Source organism: Maniola jurtina, chromosome 26, assembly GCF_905333055.1.
Source record: "Maniola jurtina chromosome 26, ilManJurt1.1, whole genome shotgun sequence".
NCBI lineage: Eukaryota > Metazoa > Arthropoda > Insecta > Lepidoptera > Nymphalidae > Maniola > Maniola jurtina.
In genome coordinates this window covers 6,201,717-6,224,407 of record NC_060054.1, presented here as the reverse complement: position 1 = coordinate 6,224,407, position 22,691 = coordinate 6,201,717, and the positions used below count along the sequence as shown (strand labels likewise).

Genomic DNA, 22,691 nt, shown 5'->3' with positions numbered 1-22,691 from the left:
GTGTCAAAGTTTTATGACTTTACCAAGGCTCCATTTAATCTGTGTAATTAGAATTATAAACTAACTAACTAGTTTTGATAAGGACTTTGTCTGTGTCAGTGTTAGCTGGCGGGCGTGCTCTGCTTTTTTGGAGTGTTTTTTTTTTGTTAAAACTGACTGGAAAGCGCTCTAAGGGGGTGCCGTGCGTATGTCGGCGAGCGCCGGCACAGACGGGGTCCATACTTGTATAGTTTATCTAACTTGTTACAAATAACTACAAACTTGACATTGGCTAATCTTTGTAAAGCCAGACGAGAGAAAAAAAAACTAACTAGTTTATGCCTGCGACTTCATCCGCGTGGACTACACTAATTTTAAAACCCTATTTTACCCACTTAGGGGTTGAATTTTCAAAAATCCTTTCTTAGCTGATGTCTACGTCATAATAGCTATCTGCATGCCAAATTCCTGATCCGTCCAGTAGTTTGAGCTGTGCGTTGATAGATCAGTCAGTTTCACTCAGTTAGTCAGTCAGTCAGTAACCTTTTCCTTAGTTAGTTATAAAAATCATTTCATTGCGGAAAAGCAACCATTGAAATTTCACGCTGTATCTTTGTAGGTATATAAAATTTTGAACTAGGACTTTACATGTATACATTGCTGCGCCAAAGGTGTCAAAGTTGTATGACTTTACCAAGGCCCTATTTAATCTGTGCAATTAGAATAATAAACTATAATTGATCCACAATGATAAATGTGTGTCAAATCGTCCGTCTTACATTCTTACACTAGCGTTAAATTGATGTATTGCCAAAACTAACAGCTGCTTCGCTATCACTACGGTCGATGACAGACCACGGACGAACAAAAAAAAGATGTGCTAATTACAATTACCTTTGTTCATGTCTAAACATAAAAACCCTAAAAAACATCACACTAAATACATATTGGATTTGACTCGCCCCAGCGATTAAATTAATGTTACTAGTGGGATAAATAAATAAATAAACACAGATAAACACAGTGCACAGATAAACCCGACTAGGTTTATGATGTACCGGAATGGTCAATTATATCATTGTAATTTTTTAATGCATAAGTATTTATTTTAAAAAAAATATCAGTCCGTGACTTGGGCTATGACTGATTGACTCAGAATGAGAATGGGCTAGGTCATAGTCTGCCACTCATGGGCTAGTGTGGATTGGCAGGTGTTCTGTGGGATTGGCAGACTCCAAACTTTCACTCATATAATATTATGTATTATTAGAAATAAGATAATTGATCAAATCACTGAACCAGGAAGCGATCGCCCCAGATCAGCGTAATAGTGTCATTATAAATAGTAGTCGCGGTTTATTAGGGTCGCGAAATGTCACGGGACCCAACTCGTGCCAGCGGTGACATAATGGCCGCGCTATCCCAAATATCCCATTACTTGGATATTGACGAAACATCCGATGTAATTAATCACTATCATGATAATTTATTTACTAGCTACCTGCCCCTTCTGCGCTCGCGCACCGAATACGTGGTGCTAAGGTGCATGACACGGGTCTGCCCGCGAAATTCAAATTTAATTTGTTTTTTCCTAATTTGTAAACTAATACGACAAAGTAGGCTTATAGCATTTTAATTGCGTTAATAACAGAATCTTCTTCACAGGTTTACATAAAAATCTTTACTTGAAAGTGTTTAGTTTAAGAAATTAGTCAAAATAATGAGTTTGACATGAGTTACAAATTAGTCGATACTATAAATAATTTCTTAAACTTTTATACAAACATGTGGTGATGATACTGCCGGCGCAATTAGAATGCCATAAGCATTAAGTATTAGTAATATTTGAACGTATCGACGGATTTATTCAACCATAATGAGGTAAACATTTCATATGAAAGTGGCAACACTATGCAACGGTCAAAATGTTCGAAAATTTTAGCTGAAAAATTAAGTTCCAGTTTAAGTGAAAAATCGTGAACAAATAATAAAATACGAAAAAAAAATCGAATCTGTTCAAACTTCGAATACGGTCTGCAATCCGCTCGTAAATCCGTAAACAAGTGAAAAACTAGCAGTTCGGATACTTTGACCTTAAAAAAGTGAAAACTTTTAGTTCGGATACTTTGACTTTAAAAAAGTGAAAACTATAAATCCGGATACTCTGACCTTAATAAAAGTGAATACCTAATTAAAAAATCGGGCTGTATCCGTAAAAGAGAAAGACAGTAGAGAGTTTTGAATGCAATGAGTGTTCGTTCGGAATCGGAGGATAGTTCTGCGAGTGAAGAGGACGTGGACTCCGGGATAGCGGACGAGGGAGGGAAGAGGGACGTCGACTGCATGGAGCTTTCGGAGTTTTTTACCTATTGGTAAGTTTCATTTTAATTCAGATTTAATTATTTTTCATTCACCGGTCCAGCATCCTACACTACGCTTCTCCACTCCAGAACCCGTCTGTTCCATCGGCCATCGGTTCTGCGACAGACATGACCTGCAATTAGGTACTTAAGTCACGGATAAGCGTTTCTTAAGCTAGAATTTAGGTCACGCTTCGGTTAGGTTAGGAATTTAGGTTAGGCTTAGTGCTATAAATAAAACTAAGGGGACATTATTAATTTTTTAATTGATCAATTATAGTAAAGAAACAATCTAATATAATTAATAAAAATATTGTAGTAGCTTGCAGTACCTGGAATATAAAGAAAAATTAAACAATAAGGCCTCATTTATACGAGAACTTTTTTAACGTCCGTTAAATATATATACCTACTCACATTGTGATTTCTCTGGGTTACCGCGCTCCCGAGTCATTCAACAACATTCACTCCGCCATTGTCGTTGTTGTCAGCAACTTGGACACCCGACCCGTCGTTGTCTACGACTTGGACACCCGATCCGTCATTGTCTACAACTTGGACTCCTGAGCCGTAATTGTCTACAACTTGGACACCTGATCCGTCGTTGTCTACAACTTGGACACCTGAGCCGCCATTGTCAACAATTTGAACGCCTGAACCATCATTGTCGACAACTTGAATGCCGCCACTGCCTGGCTAGAAATTACGAACAAGTAAATTAACGTACTAATTAACGAGGGACAACGCACGTCAATCGATTGCGATTGTTAAGCAACGTTAACCCAAGTTGGTAACTAGATAGGTGAGCGACTTTGGAGGTCCAAATGTGGCCTTTTTGTTTCCTCCGTGCCCTGGAAAGCACTTTAAACCATCGGTCCACTTACATCTGATTGTAAAACCTAACAAACGAAATCTCGGTTTCTCAGTGAGTGTAGGTATGTGGAAGGACCTGGGAAGATACAAGATACAAGATACAAGATTTTTATTTGCAGAAACATTTTTTGTTTACAGTTAGGTGTTATTAAATACATAGTAGAAATGTTTCACCTTACATAATCAGGCATGCAAAATTTGTACAAGGTCATTCATATTTAAGTTACAGAGTCATTCATATTAAAGATTCATTTATTTAAACTACTATTCTTTGAATGTCGAAAATTCATTTACTGTGTAGAAGCACCTTTCTATTAGCCACCGTTTAAGCCGTAAGGAAGAGGGAACCTATCGCATTATTATCCCTAGAGAACTCCTTGCTATGTGATTAATGGAAATGGGTCACGACCCTCAGCAATGAGGGTGAGAGCAATGAGAAATACCTACGACTAAGTATAAAGAAAGAAATTAACAGTGTCCTTGAGTGGAGTATCAGCAAGCGCAGTGGTGTAACAATAGGGTAGCAAGATGGCCGAAAGCCAGGGCCCAAGGGAAGCACAAGAGGATCCTCACATTTAAAGTACAATTAATTTAAGTTACCCATTAAAGTAGGTACGTAGGCATTCCTTCACAAATGACACAAAAAAATAATATCAAAAATTGAACGCATTTGTATAAAAAAAAAAATATTGCCCAGTTTGAGAGCGCTATTTATATTTACTTTACGGTAAAGTCAAAGAAAAATGCGCACAATGAACAATTATAGAAGCGTAATACTTATAACTAGTTGATGCCCGCAGCTTCGCCCGCGTGGATTGGTCAGATCCCCTGCAGCATCAGGATTGAGGAGTTGGAATCCAAATTTTTTTTGAAACAATGTCGCAAAGTTCCTCTATCGATTAAAAAAGAAATGACGCAAATCGGTTCAGAAATCTCGGAGATTTCGGTGTACATAGGTAGAAAAACACAACTCCCTTCTTGAAAGTCGGCTAAAAAAGTAGCCTATGTTACACCCTGGTCAATCCTCTACTTGTATGTGAAAATCCCGTTAAAATCGGTTTAGCCGTTCCGAAGATTAGCCTTTTCAGACAGACAGACAGACAGACAGACAGACAGACAGACAAAAATTTTAAAAACGTGTGATTCAGTTATGGTATCGTTCAAATAACCATATGACCTTAATATGTGGTAGTTATTTCGAAATTACAGACAGACACTCCAATTTTATTTATTAGTATAGATATTGCTGTCAAAGGTATGTGAAGTCTGTATTGTCAGTCTACCGCCCTTGACCAGCGTGGTGGACAACAGCCTGCATGTATGTTCTGGTACTCTCTAACGTGGACCCTACTTGGAAACTATTTTGAAAAAGTCCAACCGATTTTTTAAATCTAAATCCACGCGAAGGAAGCCGCGAAAAAAGAGCATTTAACATTAAACAATGAATAAATTACTTACTCCGCCCCACATTTTGTTATAAATGATAACTAATATACTATTTTCACTAACTATACTGACTAACTGCAAATACGATTGTGTTGTGTGGGTAAGTACAAAATATTTTATCTTGATCGATTCGTCACTAAATGCCCAAAAACACATAAATTGTAAACTTCTGCTGATAATTTATTTTTTTAATGACGACTCTACATTCTACAGAACGTCATCACGATCAACATATCGCCGGTTCATTACTGAGCACGAGTCTCCTCTCAGAATAAGGAAGGGTTTATGGTCATGGTTCACCATACTGGATAAATGCGGATTGGCAGACTTCACACACCATTGAGAACGTTATGCGTGCCGAGTTCCTCACAATATATTCCTTCACCGGTAAAGCAAGTGACATTTTAATTCTTTAAATAAAATTTATTAAAACCTTAAAAAATATACCTCAAAACCTTAAAAATATAGTATAATAACTAAAATAAATTATTAAAAGAAGTCCCTTTAGGCAAGGTTTTTTGTCCCCTTTGAATGGCTAGCCTAATTCTTTGTCCGAGGTAGCTGCCAGCTATTCGGTCTCCTGTGATTTCGACTGACCTTTTTGCTACTATAACGTATGCATCGAAATTTTAGAGCCCAAATTCATACTAAGTAAATAAGTAATAAATGTGAAAGTGTGTCTGTCTGTCTGTCTGCTAGCTTTTCACAGTCCATCCATTTAACCAATTTTGATGTTTGGTCTATATAGGTAGTTTGTATCTCGGGGATGGGCTTAGGCTACTTTTTATCCCGGAAAATTGAAGAGCTCCCATAATATTTTAAAAAACCTAATTCCACGTGAATGACGCTGCGGGCATCATTGACTTAATATAGAGATAGTCTGTATCCCATGTACCTACACTTAAGGCAGGAAAATTGAAAAGTTTTCATGGGATTTAAAAAAAAACACGCGGATGAAGTATAACTTATTTGTTGTAGATGATGCTCGCGATTAAATTGGAATGAACGTTATTACGTTGATTCGATTTTTTAGGGAGAAGTTATCATTGATGCGAGTTTTTTACTTTATTTGTATACTTTTCTAATGTTAAGTTTGTCAAAATATGTACCTAGGTATGTCTTGTAAGTCTGCCACTATTTGTGAATGCAGATCTAATAAGGTCGGAAGCCGGAAGGATTCCGACCAAAATTTGGCTACGGTGGCCAATCTCCCCGGATGTTAGCCGTCAATGACTCAAGTTCAAAATCATAGTGGTGGTACTTTAAAAATTGCGACGCCATAATCTAATCTATATTAACAAGTAGGCAAGTATGGTTATCGTAAATTATCTATAATTCTAAATAGAAATCTATTTTAAAAAGATTACTTCAAATTAACACACCTAATTTACTAATTAGATATATATTTGCAATTTTATATAACTCAAAATTTAAAAAACCCCCGACACAAAAACCTCTATAGGAAAACTAGAAAAGAGCTGATAACTTACAAACGGCTGAAAAGTTTTTTTTTCGATTATAGCTAAGAACACTCTCGATCAAGCCACCTTTCAAACAAAAAATCCAAATTAAAATCGGTTCATTAGTTTAGGAGCTACGATGCCACAGACAGATACATAGATACACAGATATACAGATACACACGTCAAACTTATAACACCCCTCTTTTTGGGTCGGGGGTTAATAACGTAATAACTACGAAAAGTTAGAGGTCCCGGGATCGAACCCCCGACCCGAAGGTGGCGGACGTCACCACTAGACTGCTTGTTATTTAAATAAATACAATAGCAACTATTGAAATAAATTTTGCCTCATTTAGAAGGTGCCACCTTCGAGTACGGAACCCTAAAAATGGCGTTGAGCTATTTTTACAAAGCAGCACAGAAATCCAAATTTATATCTATGGTAAGCAGTGTTTTTCTGCCTCTATGATGTGCCACGCCACTGGTCATAATAGGATACCTAAGTATACGCAATTCACGGTATAATACCTTTGATAGAAACCGGAATCGAACCCACTATGCCTGGCAAACAAAGGCCAAACGCAAACGACCGCTTTTATCTGAAGCTGATCTTTATCCAAGAACTAGCTGATGCCCGTGACTTCGCTCGCGTGGATGTAGTTTTTTAAAAATCCCGTGGGAACTCTTTGATTTTCCGGGATAAAAAGTAGCCTATGTGCTAATCCAGAGTATAATCTATCTCCATTCTAAACAGCCCAATCGGTCCAGTAGTTTTAGCGTGAAGGAGTAACAAACATACACACACACACACACACACACACACACACACACACACACACACACACACACATCCAAACTTTCGCCTTTATAATATTAGTGTGATATCCGACTTGCAGCACAGTCCCGGCAGTTATGAAACCTGTAACAAAACGTCGATGAATCAAAGTCAAAGTCAAATCATTTATTCAAAGTAGGTACAATTGTACTCCTTTTGATGGTCGAAATTGTTAAATTTGTACGATATAGTGGTGATAATTAATTACGTAACTTAAAAATAAAGCTACGAGGGTTCCAAACGCGCCTAAGTCTGAGAAGAGCCCACAACAAACTCAGCCGGGTATTCTTTTTTTTATTATTACCACTTTATAAAATCTCATAAACTTATTAGAACTATCAAAGCTGATTGGCAACGCATTCCCAAGCTTTTGTATCATTTAAAAAATCCTTTACATTATAATAGGAAACGACTAAGTATTTTTGATTTCATGTCTCCCTGAGCCTAATATTTGGCAAATGTTGATTAAGGAACGTTAAGTGACGTTTAAGTGACGTAATTAATTATCACCACTATATCGTACAAGTTTAACAATTTCGACCATCAAAAGGAGTAGTACAATTGTACCTACTTTTAATAAATGATTTTGACTTTGACTTTGACTTTGAACGAACCGAGAGTTTTCTCACTCTAGTTCACGGCATATACGGGTAACTCTATCTATAACTTGGTCAAGCCAAGTTTGCACCTCGCTGGAATGCGGCACCTCTCCCACTTCCCCGCTCACCTCCCCGCGGTCGTCTTGTCGCCTCAGTACGGTTCGCATACCGTACCTAAGCGTGGAACGTAATCGACGCGAGGTGCAAACTTAGCTTGACCGATTAGTACCTAGGCTAGTATTTCCCAGGCTGCAAGCTATCTCTGTATCAAATTTCGTCAAAATCGGCTAAATGGATGGGTCGTGAAAAGTTAACAGACAGACTGACTTTCGCATCACACCCCCTATTATAATACAAAAGTGTGTTGGTTTATGGGGTTGTCCTTCAATCACGAAGCAACGGAACAGCGGATTGACGTTATTTTTAGATTAAAAACGGGAAAACTGACATAGACTACCTACTTTTTATTTCAATGAGCACCCTCTACGTTGGACACCCTGAAAGTTCCTCACTCTCGCCGATTTTTGGCGGACCGATTTTATTATTAATCTGTCGTCTGCGGTAGGTGTGATCAAATTATCATAATACAAGCAATTATTATGCCTACTTTCACTGAATACATCGATTCACTGAATTTCTAAACTTCTAGTTGTATCTAGTAGTAATGTAAGTTGTATCTAGTAGTAATGTAAGCATGTAACAGGTTTATTTTAACTTTAAAACTTGTTGAATATTAGGACCTTTATCCTTTTTTTAACCCCCGACCCAAAAAGAGGGGTGAATATAAGTTTGACGTGTGTATCTGTGTATCTGTCTGTGGCATCGTAGCGCCTAAACGAATGAACCGATTTTAATTTAGTTTATTGTTTGAAAGGTGGCTTGATCGAGAGTGTTCTTAGCTATAATCCAAGAAAATCGGTTCAGCCGTTTGAAAGTTATCATCTATTTTCTAGTTACTGTAACCTTGTCACTTGTCGGGGGTGCTATAAATTTTTTATTTACATTTGTAAACAGCTTTTAAAGGACTCATAGGCACAAATTGCCACAGCAAAATTAAGTTAGTCAAATTTATAAATGCTTAGGTCAAACCAATGTTCCGCAATTTAAGAGGGGTCTCTCCGTCACTCGCTCCATTCGTCTCTCATTGGAATACTAACCAATCATACTCAACGGAATTTTGTAGAAACTAACTTTTCCGGGAACTAATATCTATGCCTGTGGTTTCCAGATTTCCGTTAAAATATTCGGTTTCAAAGTTACGCGGTCTTAAAAATTCACATACAAATCTTTGAGCCCCTGTAATTTTAAAACTACATATTTTTAGAAAAATCTAATATACCACAGGCACAGATATTAGTTTCTAGAATATGTCTGCAAAACTTCAAGGACTTTGGTTGCTTAATATTGAAATGAAATTGGAACTAAGATTGTATGGAGTAAGTGACGGAGAGCCCTGTTAAGCTCAAATCCGATTGTCATCAAGTTTCGAATGGTTCCGACATAACTATTTTAAGTAATCAGTTATTAGGGTTGCAAAAGCGCCCTAGCTTCAGAAGAAGTCCATAACATTAAAAGTTTATTTAAATCGGAATGTTGCCAACCTAACCACGGACTATAAATAAAGTTTGAGTACATTTAGCTTCGATAAATATGCAAAGCTTTTATACGTTTTATTGCTAAAGCTGAACGCGCACTGCGATGCAGTGCGACGCGTACAAAAATTACGTAAAATAAATAAATTATTGTAATACAACATAGTCAATGTATTTAGAAAACGATTAGAAAAGTATTAGATAGTAAAGGTTTCTTTCTTTTTTCTCTTCTCTTCTTTATTTATTATTTAAGTGCGCACTACGATGCAAATTGTAACGCAATGCAACATGAAAATTATAACGATTTATTATTATTATCGCACTACGAAATACAGGCGATCGAAGTCAGAAAATTTCGTACCGCCATGTCAATAAGACAAACATTAATCGCATCACACCATGCGATTCTAAATAGCAATGCGTTTTTTTCGCAATGCATGAACGCTTTTGTATTCGTATTTCGTCTGACGATTTTTTTTTTTCGAAATAAATTTAGCTTCGTAGTGCGCGCTTTGCCTACATTGCTGTCTCATTTATATCTAGGTACCTATACCTATTATGTCTAGTAGCGATGGACATGATTATAAATTTTAAATCATTTTCATTTGGGAAATTATTATTCTTCTTCACAGGCGATTTTTTTGCGCTTAAGTGATTTTTCAATTTTCTCACACACAATCGTTTGTTACATTAGGTACTTAACTGAACCACCTACTTACTTAGATGTTGTTAGGGTTCCGTACCTCAAAAGGAAAAACGGAACCCGTAAAGGATCACTTTGTTGTCTGTCTGTATAGTGACTCTCAAGAAAACCTATAGGGTACTTTCCGTTGACCTAGATCATGAAATTTGGCAGGTAGGTAGGTCTTATAGTACAGGTATAAAGGAAAAAATCCGGAAACCGTGAATTTGTGGTTACATCACAAAAAATAATTAAAATGTGTTCATGACTAATAATAATATTGGTATTTTCAATTTTCAAAGTAAGATAACTGTACCAAGTGGAGTGTCATATGAAAGGGCTTTTACCGGTATATTCTAAAACAGTTTTTATTTATTTTTATGCATAATAGTTTTTGATTTATCGTGCAAAAATGTCGAAAAGAAGACCCGAGTACGGAACCCTCGGTGCGCGAGTCTGACTCGCACTCGGCTGGCTGATTTTTTCCTTTTAACACGCGAGATGCGACGAGTATTCTCGTATTCGTTGTTTACATGAAAAGTTACTAAGGGTTCAGAAACCCTACAGAGTAAAAAAGGCTCAAAGTCTGTTTCGAACTGAAATGCAGGAGGGGACGCAAATGACTCAGTCGACTCAGAGTCAATGCAAAACGAAATGAAAATGAGATTTCTATTTACAAGGCGGTAATATGAACCAGTCTCACAAACGCTAACGGTCGAGCGGACGCGGTCGAAGCGTTTAAAAATAAACTTTTTAAAAAAAACACGCGGCGAATCGACAAACTTTTTTTTTCGGACAAGTGGCTTAAAAATAATATATAGGAAAATAAAAGAATAGTGCCAATGTTTTTGACGTTTGTGTGTTTGTGTGAACTGTCAAAATTTTGACGTTTAACGTAAGCTGTCAAAGCATTGTTTACTCAACAAAATAGCAACTAAACTAAAAAATTCTATTCGAAAATATTGATCCTGTCGAACCTCGAACGTTAAAAGGGTTAAAAAGTTTGAAAAGGTTATATTTTCTTTGTGTAGTTTAGGGTTGAAAAAAGTTTTAAAAAGTTCTTTTTATGTGTACTTACTATAATGTTTTCATCGTTAGAGATTTTGTTATTTTTTAAACCCCGATGCAAAAAGAGGGGTGTTATATTATTTCTTTTTAGCACCCACCTACCCAGTCTATTTAAACAAGACAAGGTATGGGTAAGGACTTGTACCTTTTGATAACCTGAAAATTAATTTTTCTGTTCGAAAAATGATTGAAAATATTCAAAAATGATAAACGGTTCCTTTAAACCTTTCCTAACTTTTTATCAGTCTAACACTAACAATCTAAACATTTTATTTTTACTTGACTGGAACAATTTACTCAACACTTGTTTCATTGTATTCCTAATTACTGGAAAACTATTAAAAACAAAGTCAAAATCAGTTTCTATTTACATAAATATAAACAGATTTTCACTTTACTTGAAAATTAGTAATATCTTTGGTGAAAATTCAAAATGGCGTAGATTTTATAGACCTGTCATTTTTCGCGCCTTTTGAAAACAACGCCCGATCCGAATGCCAGATTATTAAATAGGTACAAGTGTAAATTAAAAATTTATAACACCCCCGACCAGTGTAGGTTACAGTAACTAGAAAAGAGCTGATAACTTTCAAACGGTTGAACAGATTTTCTTGGATTATAGCTAAGAACACTCTCGATCAAGCCACCTTTCAAAGAAAAAAAAAACCAAATTAAAATCGGTTCATTAGTTTAGGAGCTACGATGCCACAGACACACCGATACACAGATACACACGTCAAACTTATAACACCCCTCTGTTTGGGTCGGGGGTTAAAAATTGTTACACTTGAATGGAATTTAAAGTGAAACTGAACTTTTCCGTGTTTGCGATGTTTTTCTGCGTTTACATACTTGTTTTACTTTTTCATATACTTTATAATATATTCCTATGATTTCATTTTTTACTATCGATTACCCATTTTATTACACAATATACTAAATACCTACTTACTCATATTTTATTTTAATCTATACTAATATTATAAAGAGGAAACCTTTGTATTTTTGTATGTTTGTATTGAATAGGCTCAAAAACTACTGGACCGATTTCAAAATTTCTTTTACCATTACTTAGAGGGATTCTTCCGAATCCGTATAGACTATATTTTATCCCGGAAAATAGAAAAAATAAATGTCCACCCGTGCGAAGCCGGGGCGGGTCGCTAGTCTTTTATATAACTAAGAACATAACTACAATAAAATAATTAGGTACCTAATAGTAATTTACTAGCTGATGCCCGCGACTTCGTTCGCGTGGATGTAGGTTTTTTAAAAATAAGAACTCTTTGATTTTCCGACAAGTAGCCTATGTGCTAATCCAGGGTATAATCTATCTCCATTCTAAATTTCAGCCCAATCCGTCCAGTGGTTTTTGCGTGAAGGAGTAACAAACATACACACACACACATACACACAAACTTTCGCCTTTATAATATTAGTGTGGTTAAGTTGTTATAATGTTTAGTACACTTTTTTTTACCAAAAGGAGCCTAAGCCTCCCACCAGACCAGACGAAAGCTAATTCAGAAATCATAGATTCCATAGTTGTCTCTAATCACACTAATATTATAAAGGAGAAAGTTTGTATGTGTGTGTGTGTGTGTGTGTGTGTGTGTGTGTGTATGTTTGTTACTCCTTCACGCAAAAACTACTGGACGGATTGGGCTGAAATTTAAAATGGAGATAGATTATACCCTGGATTAGCACATAGGCTACTTTTTACCCCGGAAAATCAAAGAGTTCCCACGGGAATTTTAAAAACCTACATCCACGCGAACGAAGTCGCGGGCATCAGCTATCATCAACTAAACCCCATCGACGTAACCCCAGCTTTTCCACATGTTATTTTCCACAGCACCAGGGAACCCAGGAAACCACACTAATATTATAAAGGCGAAAGTTTTTTGTTTATGAATGTGTGTATGTTTGTTACTCTTTCACGCAAAAACTACGAAACGGATTTAGTTGAGAATAGAGGTAGAGTAAACCCTGGATTAACACATAGGCTACTTTTTATCCCCGAAAAACCTATAGGGTACATTGTCCCGTAACCTATAGAATCATAAAATTTGGCAGGTAGGTAGGTCTTACAGCACAACTAAAGGAATAAATCCGAAAACCGTGAATTTGTGGTTACATCACAGAAAAAAAATTAAAATGTGTTTTCATTTTCAAACTAAGGTAATCTATACCAAGTGGGGTATCATATGAAAGGGCTTTACTTGTACATTCTAGAACAGAATTTGATTTATTTTAAGCATAACAGTTTTTGATTTATCGTGCAAAATGTCGGAAAAAATACCCGAGTACGGAACACTCGGTGCGCGAGTCCAACTCGCACTTGGCCGGTTTTTATTATTCCGATACAAGTTAGCCCTTGACTGCGATGTCATCTATTGTTAAGTAATCATACTTTCTAAGATGGAAGCGGGCTAACTTAGAAGGAATTATGGCAGTTTTATTAAACTCATACCCCTGATTGGTTTCTTCGCGGCATCGTACCGGAACGGATGGTAACTAGCCACGGCCGAAGCCTCCCATTAAGAAATTATAAAGCCCCAAATTGCTCCAGCTGGGAATCGAACCCGGGACCTCCACTTATAACACCATAGGTGACTTCTAGGGAGGTTACATCGCGCACTAGTTCATTAGATTTGCAATTTACTTCTAAGTAAACGTGTTCCATCTTAGGCCACATAATCACTTTCCATTAGGTGTGATTGTGGTCAAGCGCTTGCCTATAATGAATAGAAAAACTTATATAACTTTCCATTCCAATAACTCAAAGAACATGTTTCTTAATTAGCATACCTTTAAACAAATGAGTTTAGGAAACCGGAATCAGGTATCTAACTAAGTAATAAGTTAATAACGGATTTCTAACATAAGACCATGATATATGATTTATTACAGGATTTCTAAAAATACTCTTATTATTGTGTGCTTGTTAGGGTTCCATACCTCAAAAGGCAAAAAAAAAGAATCCTTATAGGATTACTTTGTAGGTCTGTCCGTTGTGTCTGTCAAGAAAACCTATAGGGTACTTCCTGCTGACCTAGAATCAAGAAAATTTGGCTGGTAGGTAGATTATAGAGCACAAGTAAAGGGAAAAATCCGAAAGCCATGCATTTGTGGTTACATCACAAAAACAATTAAAATGTGTTCATGAACAAATAATTAATTAGTATTTTCAACTTTCAAAGTAAGATATACCAAGTGAGATATAATATGAAAAGGCTTTACCTGTACATGCTACACAGGATTTTTTCCGCATAATAGTTTTTGATTTATCGTGCAAAATGTCGTCTGTAGTGCGGAACCCTGGCCGGTTTTTTTTATACTTAGGTACTCGGACTATGAGGCATACCTTATAATTTTACTATACAGCACTCCAAAACTTAGGTATTTAGGAACTATTGTTGATGAAATAATATTCTAAATACCTTTTTTTTTTGTTGACTGGGGCGAAATCTGCTCAAGATACCTGATTTCTTTGAGGAGAAATCGGGTTATGTTGGATTTCTACCAACTAAAACCCTCTCGATGGCTCTGAGAACTTTTACGAACGCCAATGCAATATCCTACTAAAGGAAAATTATATTAAAATATATTTACCACTACCGGGAACAAGGGGAATTAAAGAAAGTATTTTTTGGGATACCACTTATTGACGGTTTCCCGCCACTTTGATGTCACATCCGCTATCAAAATGACGAGAGCTTTCTGGAAAGATATCGGATGTGGTTATTTCTAGCTTATGTAGATACATGTAATACTGGACTTCGTCTGTGTTGGTGTTGGCTGGCGGTCGTGCTCTGCCTTTTTGGAGTGTTTTTTTTCTTAAAACTTACTGGAAAGCGCTCTAAGGAGGTGCCGTTCGTGTGTCGGCGAGCGCCGGCACAGACGGGGTCCATACTTGTATAGTTTAACTAACTTGTTACAAATAATTACAAACTTGACATTGGCTAATCTTTGTAAAGCCAGACGAGAGAGGAACATGTAATACTTTTCATCCATACTAAAATACCTACCTACTCTATAATTATAACAAGTGTAAATTAAAAATGTATAACACCCCCGACAAGTGAAGGTTACAGTAACTAGAAAAGAACTGATAACTTTCAAACGGCTGAACCGATTTTCTTGGATCATAGCTAAGAACACTCTCGATCAAGCCACCTTTCAAACAAAAAGAACCAAATTAAAATCGGTTCATTAGTTTAGGAGCTACGATGCCACAGACAGATACATAGATACAAAGATACACAGATACATATGTACGTCAAACTTATAACACCGCTCTTTTTGGGTCGGGGGTTAAAAATGGAAATAGATTAACATATCGAGTGTGCAATAAATTCGAAAATCTTATATTATCCCATATAATCCCAGTTTTGGCCGATACCCAATTTCTGAATGGATACCAATGATTTATTGCCCCGCGTTATCGCGGATTGAAACATCTGTTTCGCGAATTTTTAGAGTTCCGTACCTCAACGGGGAAAAAGGAACCCTTTTTTTTCTTTCTCGTCTGGCTTTACAAAGATTAGCCAATGTCAAGTTTGTAATTATTTGTAACAAGTTAGTTAAACTATACAAGTATGGACCCCGTATGTGCCGGCGCTCGCCGACATACGCAAGGCACCCCCTTAGAGAGCTATCCAGTCAGTTTTAACAAAACAAACACTCCAAAAAGGCAGAACACGCCCGCCAGCTAACACCAACACAGTCGAAGTCCAAAGGTTGTTAAATCTGTTTGTCGACCTGTCAAGAGTCAAGACCCGTCAAGGGAATCAAAACTAACAACCAAAGGGGGCAAGCGACGGGTCTGTCCGCGAAATTAAATTTTATTTGGTTTTTCGCAATTTGTAAACTAATACGACAAAGTAGGTTAATACGGCATTCTAATTGCGACAATGGCAGTATCATTTCCACGTGTTTATATAAAAATATTTACTTGATAAGGTCCAGTTTAAGAAATTAGCTCTAGTATCGACTAATTTGTGAGTTACAGTCGATACTAGAGCTAATTTCTTAAACTGGACCCTTAAGACCGCGTAACTTTGAAACCGAATATTTTAACGGAAATCTGGAAAACCACTGGCATACATATTAGTTCCCGGAACGTTTCTACAAAATTCCATTGAGTATGATTGGTTAGTATTTCAATGAGAGACGAACTATACGTTTGTATGAAGCGAGTGACGGAGAGACCCCTCTTAAGTCTAAGCAATGTCAAAGTAAGCTCTATACAGGCTGTTTGGTAATTAGTATATAATGTCGACACGTATCCATGTTACTTTGATCTGATAAATACAATGCTGAAGTAGAATGACGAAATAAAATCTAAAAAATTTCCATACAAAATTTTTAAAAAAAATTACGTCAAAGTTTTCATGAACCTAACGTGCCCTAACTCACTGATATCGTTGGCCATCTTTAGATAGGCCAAAGCCAACGATCTCAGTGCGTTAGGGCACGTTAGGGCCATGAAAACTTGGACATAAAAAAATTAAAAAATTTGTATGGAAATTTTTATAATTTTATTTCGTCATTTTACTTCAGCATTGTGTTTAATCAAAGTAGCATGGGTACGTGTCGTCTTTATCCTACTAATTACCAAACACCCTGTATATTTCAACCTTCTAAGATTTCAACCTTAGTCCATCTGGCGGTCCCGGGTTCTTGCTCTATAGTAACTAAGTAATAATACCTGTCGTTTGTCTGTAATGCGCAACGTTACACATGTATTTGATAACTGTTGAATATTACGTGCGCACGCGCATGCATAATACGAGATCTCACCTCTATCATTACCATATGGAGATGAGAGGGAAAATTGATTTCTATTTAAGTATCAATGTTTTCCATTTTCAGGCGCGCATCGACACCACAGTAAATAGGGAACTAGTAACAAAACGTTGAGACTTCACCTACGGCAGGTGTCATCACACTTCACACTAATATTATAAAAGCGAAAGTTTGTGTGATGTATGTATGTGTGTGTGTATGTTTGTTACTCCTTCACGCAAAAACTACTGAACAGATTTGGCTGAAATTCGGATGGAGATAGATTGTAGGTATCCTGTATTAGCACATAGGCTACTTTTCATCCCGGAAAATCAAAGAGTTCCCACGGGATTTCGAAAACCTAAATCCACGCGGACGAAGTCGCAGGCGTCAGCTAGTAACTCATAATGTTACCTATGTACATTTGAAGCTGAGTAGACTATTATGAAACCTGCCTATGCGCATCTGGCCAGCGTGGTAGATTATGGGCACTCTGAGTGGAGTCTCTTTATGATGGCAATGGGTTGATCATGATGACGCTATATAAAAAATTTTCAAAAGAAAAATAAAACCGACTTCAAAAACCACAAACACTAAAAAGTAAAAAATAACTTTTATTTAGCTACACGTGTAATGTACCTAGGTATGAAGTCGAGCGAGCATACAAGAGTGAAGCTCGCCCGACTTCATACCTAGGTACATTACACGTGTAGCTAAATAAAAGTTATTTTTTACTTTTTAGTGTTTGTGGTTTTTGAAGTCGGTTTTATTTTTCTTTTGAAAATTTTTTATTTCACAATTTTTAGTGGCCCACTGTACTATAATATGCTATGCCTAGTTAAAACCCTACTGTTTACTAAGCTATTACACTGATCGCGAGCAATTTGCTCCTATCTATTGAGGAGTTCTGTTCTCCATCTCCGAAGATATTCATCAGATCTTCACCAAATTTATATGGGACCAACTGCACAGTATACTCTTTCAAACAAAAAAAAAATTTTCCAAATCGGTCCAGGGGTCTTTGAGTAATCGGGGAACATACATTAAAAAAATAAAAAAAAAATAAAAAAAAAAAAAAAGATTCCGACGAATTGAGAACCTCCTCCTTTTTTGGAAGTCGGTTAAAAATTTGGCATATCGTCGGTTCAGGATCGAACGAGAGTTCCCTCACTCTTTGTTCACTCTGTCGATACTAACGGCCGTATTCACAAACGTTACTATGAGGTCTCACAGTAAGCTCGAACGCATAGTGTAGGTTCCACCAATCAGATCATTGTAAATTGACGTGATACAGTCATCTGATTGGTGGAACCGACACTGTGCGTTCGAGCGCACTATATAAGACCTCATAGTAACGTTTGTGAATACGGGTGTCATACATTGATATGTGCTTATAACCTCGGGGTAAACGCGGCTCTGTCTCCCTTTTTTCGGGTTCCGTACCCGAAGAGTGTCAATAGGACCCTATTACTAAGCCTCCGCTGTCCATCCGTCCGTCTGTCTGTCTGTCAGCGGGTTGTATCTCGTGAACCTTAATAGGTAGAGAGTCGAAATTTTCACAGAATGTAATAGGGTTCCGTTGGCACCATAGGTATAGTGCAACAGGTACGGAATCCAAAAAAATTTAACCGACTTCAAAAACCACAAACACTAAAAAGTAAAAAATATTTTCTGTTTAGCTACACGTGTAATGTACCTAAGTATGAAGTCGGGCGAGCTTCACTCTTGGATTTCTGATTTTGTTTTAATATGCTCGCTCGACTTCATACCTAGGTACATTACACGTGTAGCTAAACAGAAAATATTTTTTACTTTTTAGTGTTTGTGGTTTTTGAAGTCGGCTTTATTTTTCTTTTGAATTTTTTTTTATTTCACAATTTTTAGTGGCCCCACTGTACTATAATATGCTATGCCCAGTTAAAACCCTACTGTTTACTAAGCTATTACACTGATCGCGAGCAATTTGCTCTTGTCCATTGAGGAGTTCTGTTCTCCATCTCCGAAGATACTCATCAGATCTTCACCAAATTTATATGGGACCACCTGCACAGTTATACCCTTTCAAACAAAAAAAAATCCAAATCGGTCCAGGGGTCTTTGAGCAATCGGGGAACATACGTAAAAAAAAAAGATTCCGACGAATTGAGAACCTTCTCCTTTTTTGGAAGTCGGTTAAAAATTCAAAATACATATAAATTCAAGACAACTACTACGATAAAACGTCAACCATATTAATTTCATTCAACCGTCACGTCCGGTCTTCAGGATTTATTTCCACCAAAATAAAGTCTATCAAACCGTTCAATTTAAGATTCTAACACATGGTGATAAAGTTCAAAATACGTTGAAGTAGACATTTAATTAATACGTAAACACATCCTGTTCAATATAATTTGTTTCTATTAGTGGGTGTAATGTTTTGTTTACTGTAAAATGCATATTTTCGGGAAAAATTTCAATTTTCGGGAAAAATTGAAGTTCTGATGAAGGATGTGCGAACGTTTAGGTACCTACATGATTTAGGTAACGAACAAATCGTACCTACAGACAGACATTTTTTTTTTTCCTCTCTCGTCTGGCTTTACAAAGATTAGCCAATGTCAAGTTTGTAGTTATTTGTAACAAGTTAGTTAAACTATACAAGTATGGACTCCGTCTGTGCCGGCGCTCGCCGACACACGCACGGCACCCCCTTAGAGCGCTTTCCAGTCAGTTTTAACAAAAAAAAAAAAACACTCCAAAAAGGCAGAGCACGCCCGCCAGCTAACGCCAACACAGACGAAGTCCGAACATTTATATTAATATAGCCGATAAACTAGCCGATGCCCGCGACTTCGCCCGCGTGGATTTAGGTTTTTCGAAATTTCGTGGGAACTCTTTGATTTTCCGGGATAAAAAGTAGCCTATGTGTTAATACAGGGTACAATCACACACATACATACACACATACTTTCACCTTTATAATATTAGTGTGAAGTGTGATTAGTATGACTAGTGTAAAGTGTGATAGTGTGAAGTGTGATGTGGGATGTGTGACGCAAACCCGTGGCGTGTGAAAGTCCTTACAAGAGAAATATGTCCAGCTGTGGACGTCTGTTGGTTGATAACGATGATGATGATCACACTTAATATTATAAAGGCGAAAGTTTGTGTGTTTGTGTGTATGTTTGTTACTCTTTCACGCAAAAACCACTGAATGGATTTGGCTGAAATTTGGAATGGAGATAGATAATATCCTGGATTAGCACATAGGCTACTTTTTACTATGGATAATCGAAGAGTTTCTACGGGATTTTGAAAACCTGAATCCACGCGGACGAAGTCGCGGTCAGCAGCTAGTATTACCTAGTATAAATATGGTGGCTACGCAAAACCGTGGCGTGTGGACTTCCCTACAAAGGAAATATGTCCAGTGAATGACTGTTGGTTGATAATAATCACGATGATCACACTACTAATATTACAAAGGCAAAAGTTTGTGTGTATGTATGTGTGTATGTTTGTTACTCTTTCACGCAAAAACTACTGAACGGATTTGGCTGAAATTCGGAATGAAGATAGATTATACCCTGGATTAACACATAAGCTGCTTTTTACTATGGAAAATCAAAGAGTTCTACTAGTAACTCGTAGAACTCTTTGATTTAACTTAATCCACGCGGACGAACTCGCGGATTTCAGCTAGTAGTTAGTACAATAAAGAAATGTGTGAAATGTAAGTTGTTAGTTTCAGGTGAAACAAACAACTTACACAGCGTGTAAAGTCATCAAATTAATTACATAATAAATAATCTACTTATATAAATTCAATATAAGTATAAACAAAGAAAAGATCGATGTGATATATAGTACAAAGTCTGTATAATTTACTTTAGAGGTCTTTGCCTTGACTAAAATTAAACATGTGCGCAGAGAAAGTTTGTAGTGATGTGCCACAGTTGTATCGATATCTGAAAGAAAGAAAAGAAAAAACTGTTTATTTGGTACCAACAAAAATATAACTTAAAATAAATAAAATATGAAGAAATTAGTGTCGGGAACGCAGGCACAGCGCTGGTCTTCCGTGAAGCCAGATAAACCATATCTGGTGGATCTGCGTGCCTGGTTGGTCTAGTGGCTAGCATGTTCGACAGCGGATGACGAGGTCCTCGGTTCGATTCCCGTGTCGGTCCAAAAATAGATATTGGATTTTTCTGTTAGGAAATTCTCAGCATAACTAATGATTTTAAGCTTTTTTCGTGGTTTAACGACATTTTATCTTGTAGATAACGGGTACTCCGTTATCTACAAAATCATTAATTTCTCAGTACAAGCTCGGTTTTTCCAACGCTGCGCTTTCTGGTGTGAGGTCGCTATTCTAACACCTTGGGACATCAACGTCTATCGGTACATGACATGTAGGTCTAAATAGTCTGTTTTTTTTTTTTTTTTTTAACAGACGAGTACCGAAAATTTTGACTACGTTGTTATTGGTCAAGGGCTCCACCCTTAACAATCACCCATCTCACTCTGTCAATATCACACTTAATATTATAAAGGAGAAAGTTTGTATGTGTGTGTGTGTGTGTGTGTGTATGTTTGTTACTCCTTCACGCAAAAACTGCTGGACGGATTGGGCTGAAATTTAGAATGGAGATAGATTATACCCTGGATTAGCATATAGGCTACTTTTTATCCCGGAAAATCAAAGAGTTCCCACGGGAATTTTAAAAAACCTACATCCACGCGAACGAAGTCGCGGGTATCAGCTAGCGGTAATATGCGAGAGACATACTCAGTACTCGTCTGTTAAATAAAACAGACTATAGCTAGTAAGTAATGATAACCATAGCACAACACTCACTTACTTTTAAGTATATTGCTCAGTGAAGCAGTAATGTTAAATCAATTAATTTCAAATGAGGCCTTCATATAGTGATCACTGAGTTAGCGAATCGCCCTGTTAGTGCAGTGCAAACCGCAGTCAGGTTTTTCGAAAAAAAATTGAATTAAGAAGGGTCTCTCCGACACTCGCTCCATACAAACGTAGTTCCAATTTCATTTGAATATCAAGCAACCAAAGTCCATGAAATTTTGCAGACATATTCTAGAAACTATTATCTATGCCTGTGGTTTTCCAGATTTCTGATAAAATATTCGGTTTCAAAGTTACGCGGTCTCAAAAATTCACATTGAAATCTTTGAGCCCCTGTAATTTTAAAACTACATATTTTTAGAAAAATCTAAAACACCACAGGCACAGATATTAGTTTCTAGAATATGTGTGCATGCATGGACTCTGGTTGCTTAATATTCAAATGAAATTGGAACTACGATTGTATGGAGTAAGTGACGGAGAGAGCCCCGTTCTGTGGAGACTATCGACATCGATATTTCTAGTTTCTCCGTGTCTATCGTGAAGCTAGCCACGTTCTGATTAAGCGTAATAATATTCGCAATAATCAATCTATCGACAGCTTACTATATACGCGTCTAGCCAGTGCCAACTCGGCTGCGCTATTTTTTTCTCACTCTACACGCCTCACGCATTAAATTGCAAGCACGTGGTAAATTGGACGTGTGTATTTACGATTATTTTGTAGCGCAGTTTGTCATTAAACAAGATAAAGAGGAAAGAAAACGATTTAAAATACAAATGATGATTTTTATATTACTGTTTGAGAATCACGCTTAGTAATGTTTTACGATTTACCTACTTAATGATGATCAAATATGACGTGTTGATGGCAAATACATCGGTAAAATTTGCTTCTATATTTTTGTCTTTGACATTATAAATTGCACTTTACTTTGCTCTCACTGTCAACTGCGGCCCAGCAAACGCCACCACAGACGAAGTCCCCCTGTATACTAAGTAGTAGATTCTGCTTGCAAAAAAATATATGAAAACAGCATATTATTATCATTTACAATAGTATAGCACTGTAATTATCATTTTTGCATTATGTGGCTTTTCACCAAGATACTCTTCCAACAAAGGTTGGCCGAGGTCGGTTCTATTTTT

At 36.9% G+C, this 22,691-nt stretch overlaps 2 protein-coding genes across 2 annotated transcripts in view; one reads left to right on the top strand and one right to left on the bottom strand.

Moving 5' to 3' along the window:
• The first annotated feature begins 2,226 nt into the window (after positions 1-2,226).
• LOC123878305 (golgin subfamily A member 6-like protein 22) overlaps positions 2,227-22,691 on the top strand; it is a 55,455-nt gene continuing 34,990 nt past the window's right edge. Inside the window, exon 1 of the mRNA XM_045925458.1 lies at positions 2,227-2,351. Within this exon, the coding sequence (XP_045781414.1) occupies positions 2,227-2,351 (125 nt within the window). The remainder of the gene's footprint in view (positions 2,352-22,691) is intronic.
• Positions 2,589-4,745, bottom strand: LOC123878389. Its single transcript, XM_045925586.1, has 4 exons — positions 4,671-4,745; positions 2,846-3,035; positions 2,757-2,785; positions 2,589-2,671 (listed from the first exon to the last, which is right to left on the bottom strand). The coding sequence occupies exons 1-4, from the start codon at positions 4,680-4,682 to the stop codon at positions 2,594-2,596; spliced, it is 309 nt and encodes a 102-aa protein (XP_045781542.1). The 5' UTR covers positions 4,683-4,745; the 3' UTR covers positions 2,589-2,593.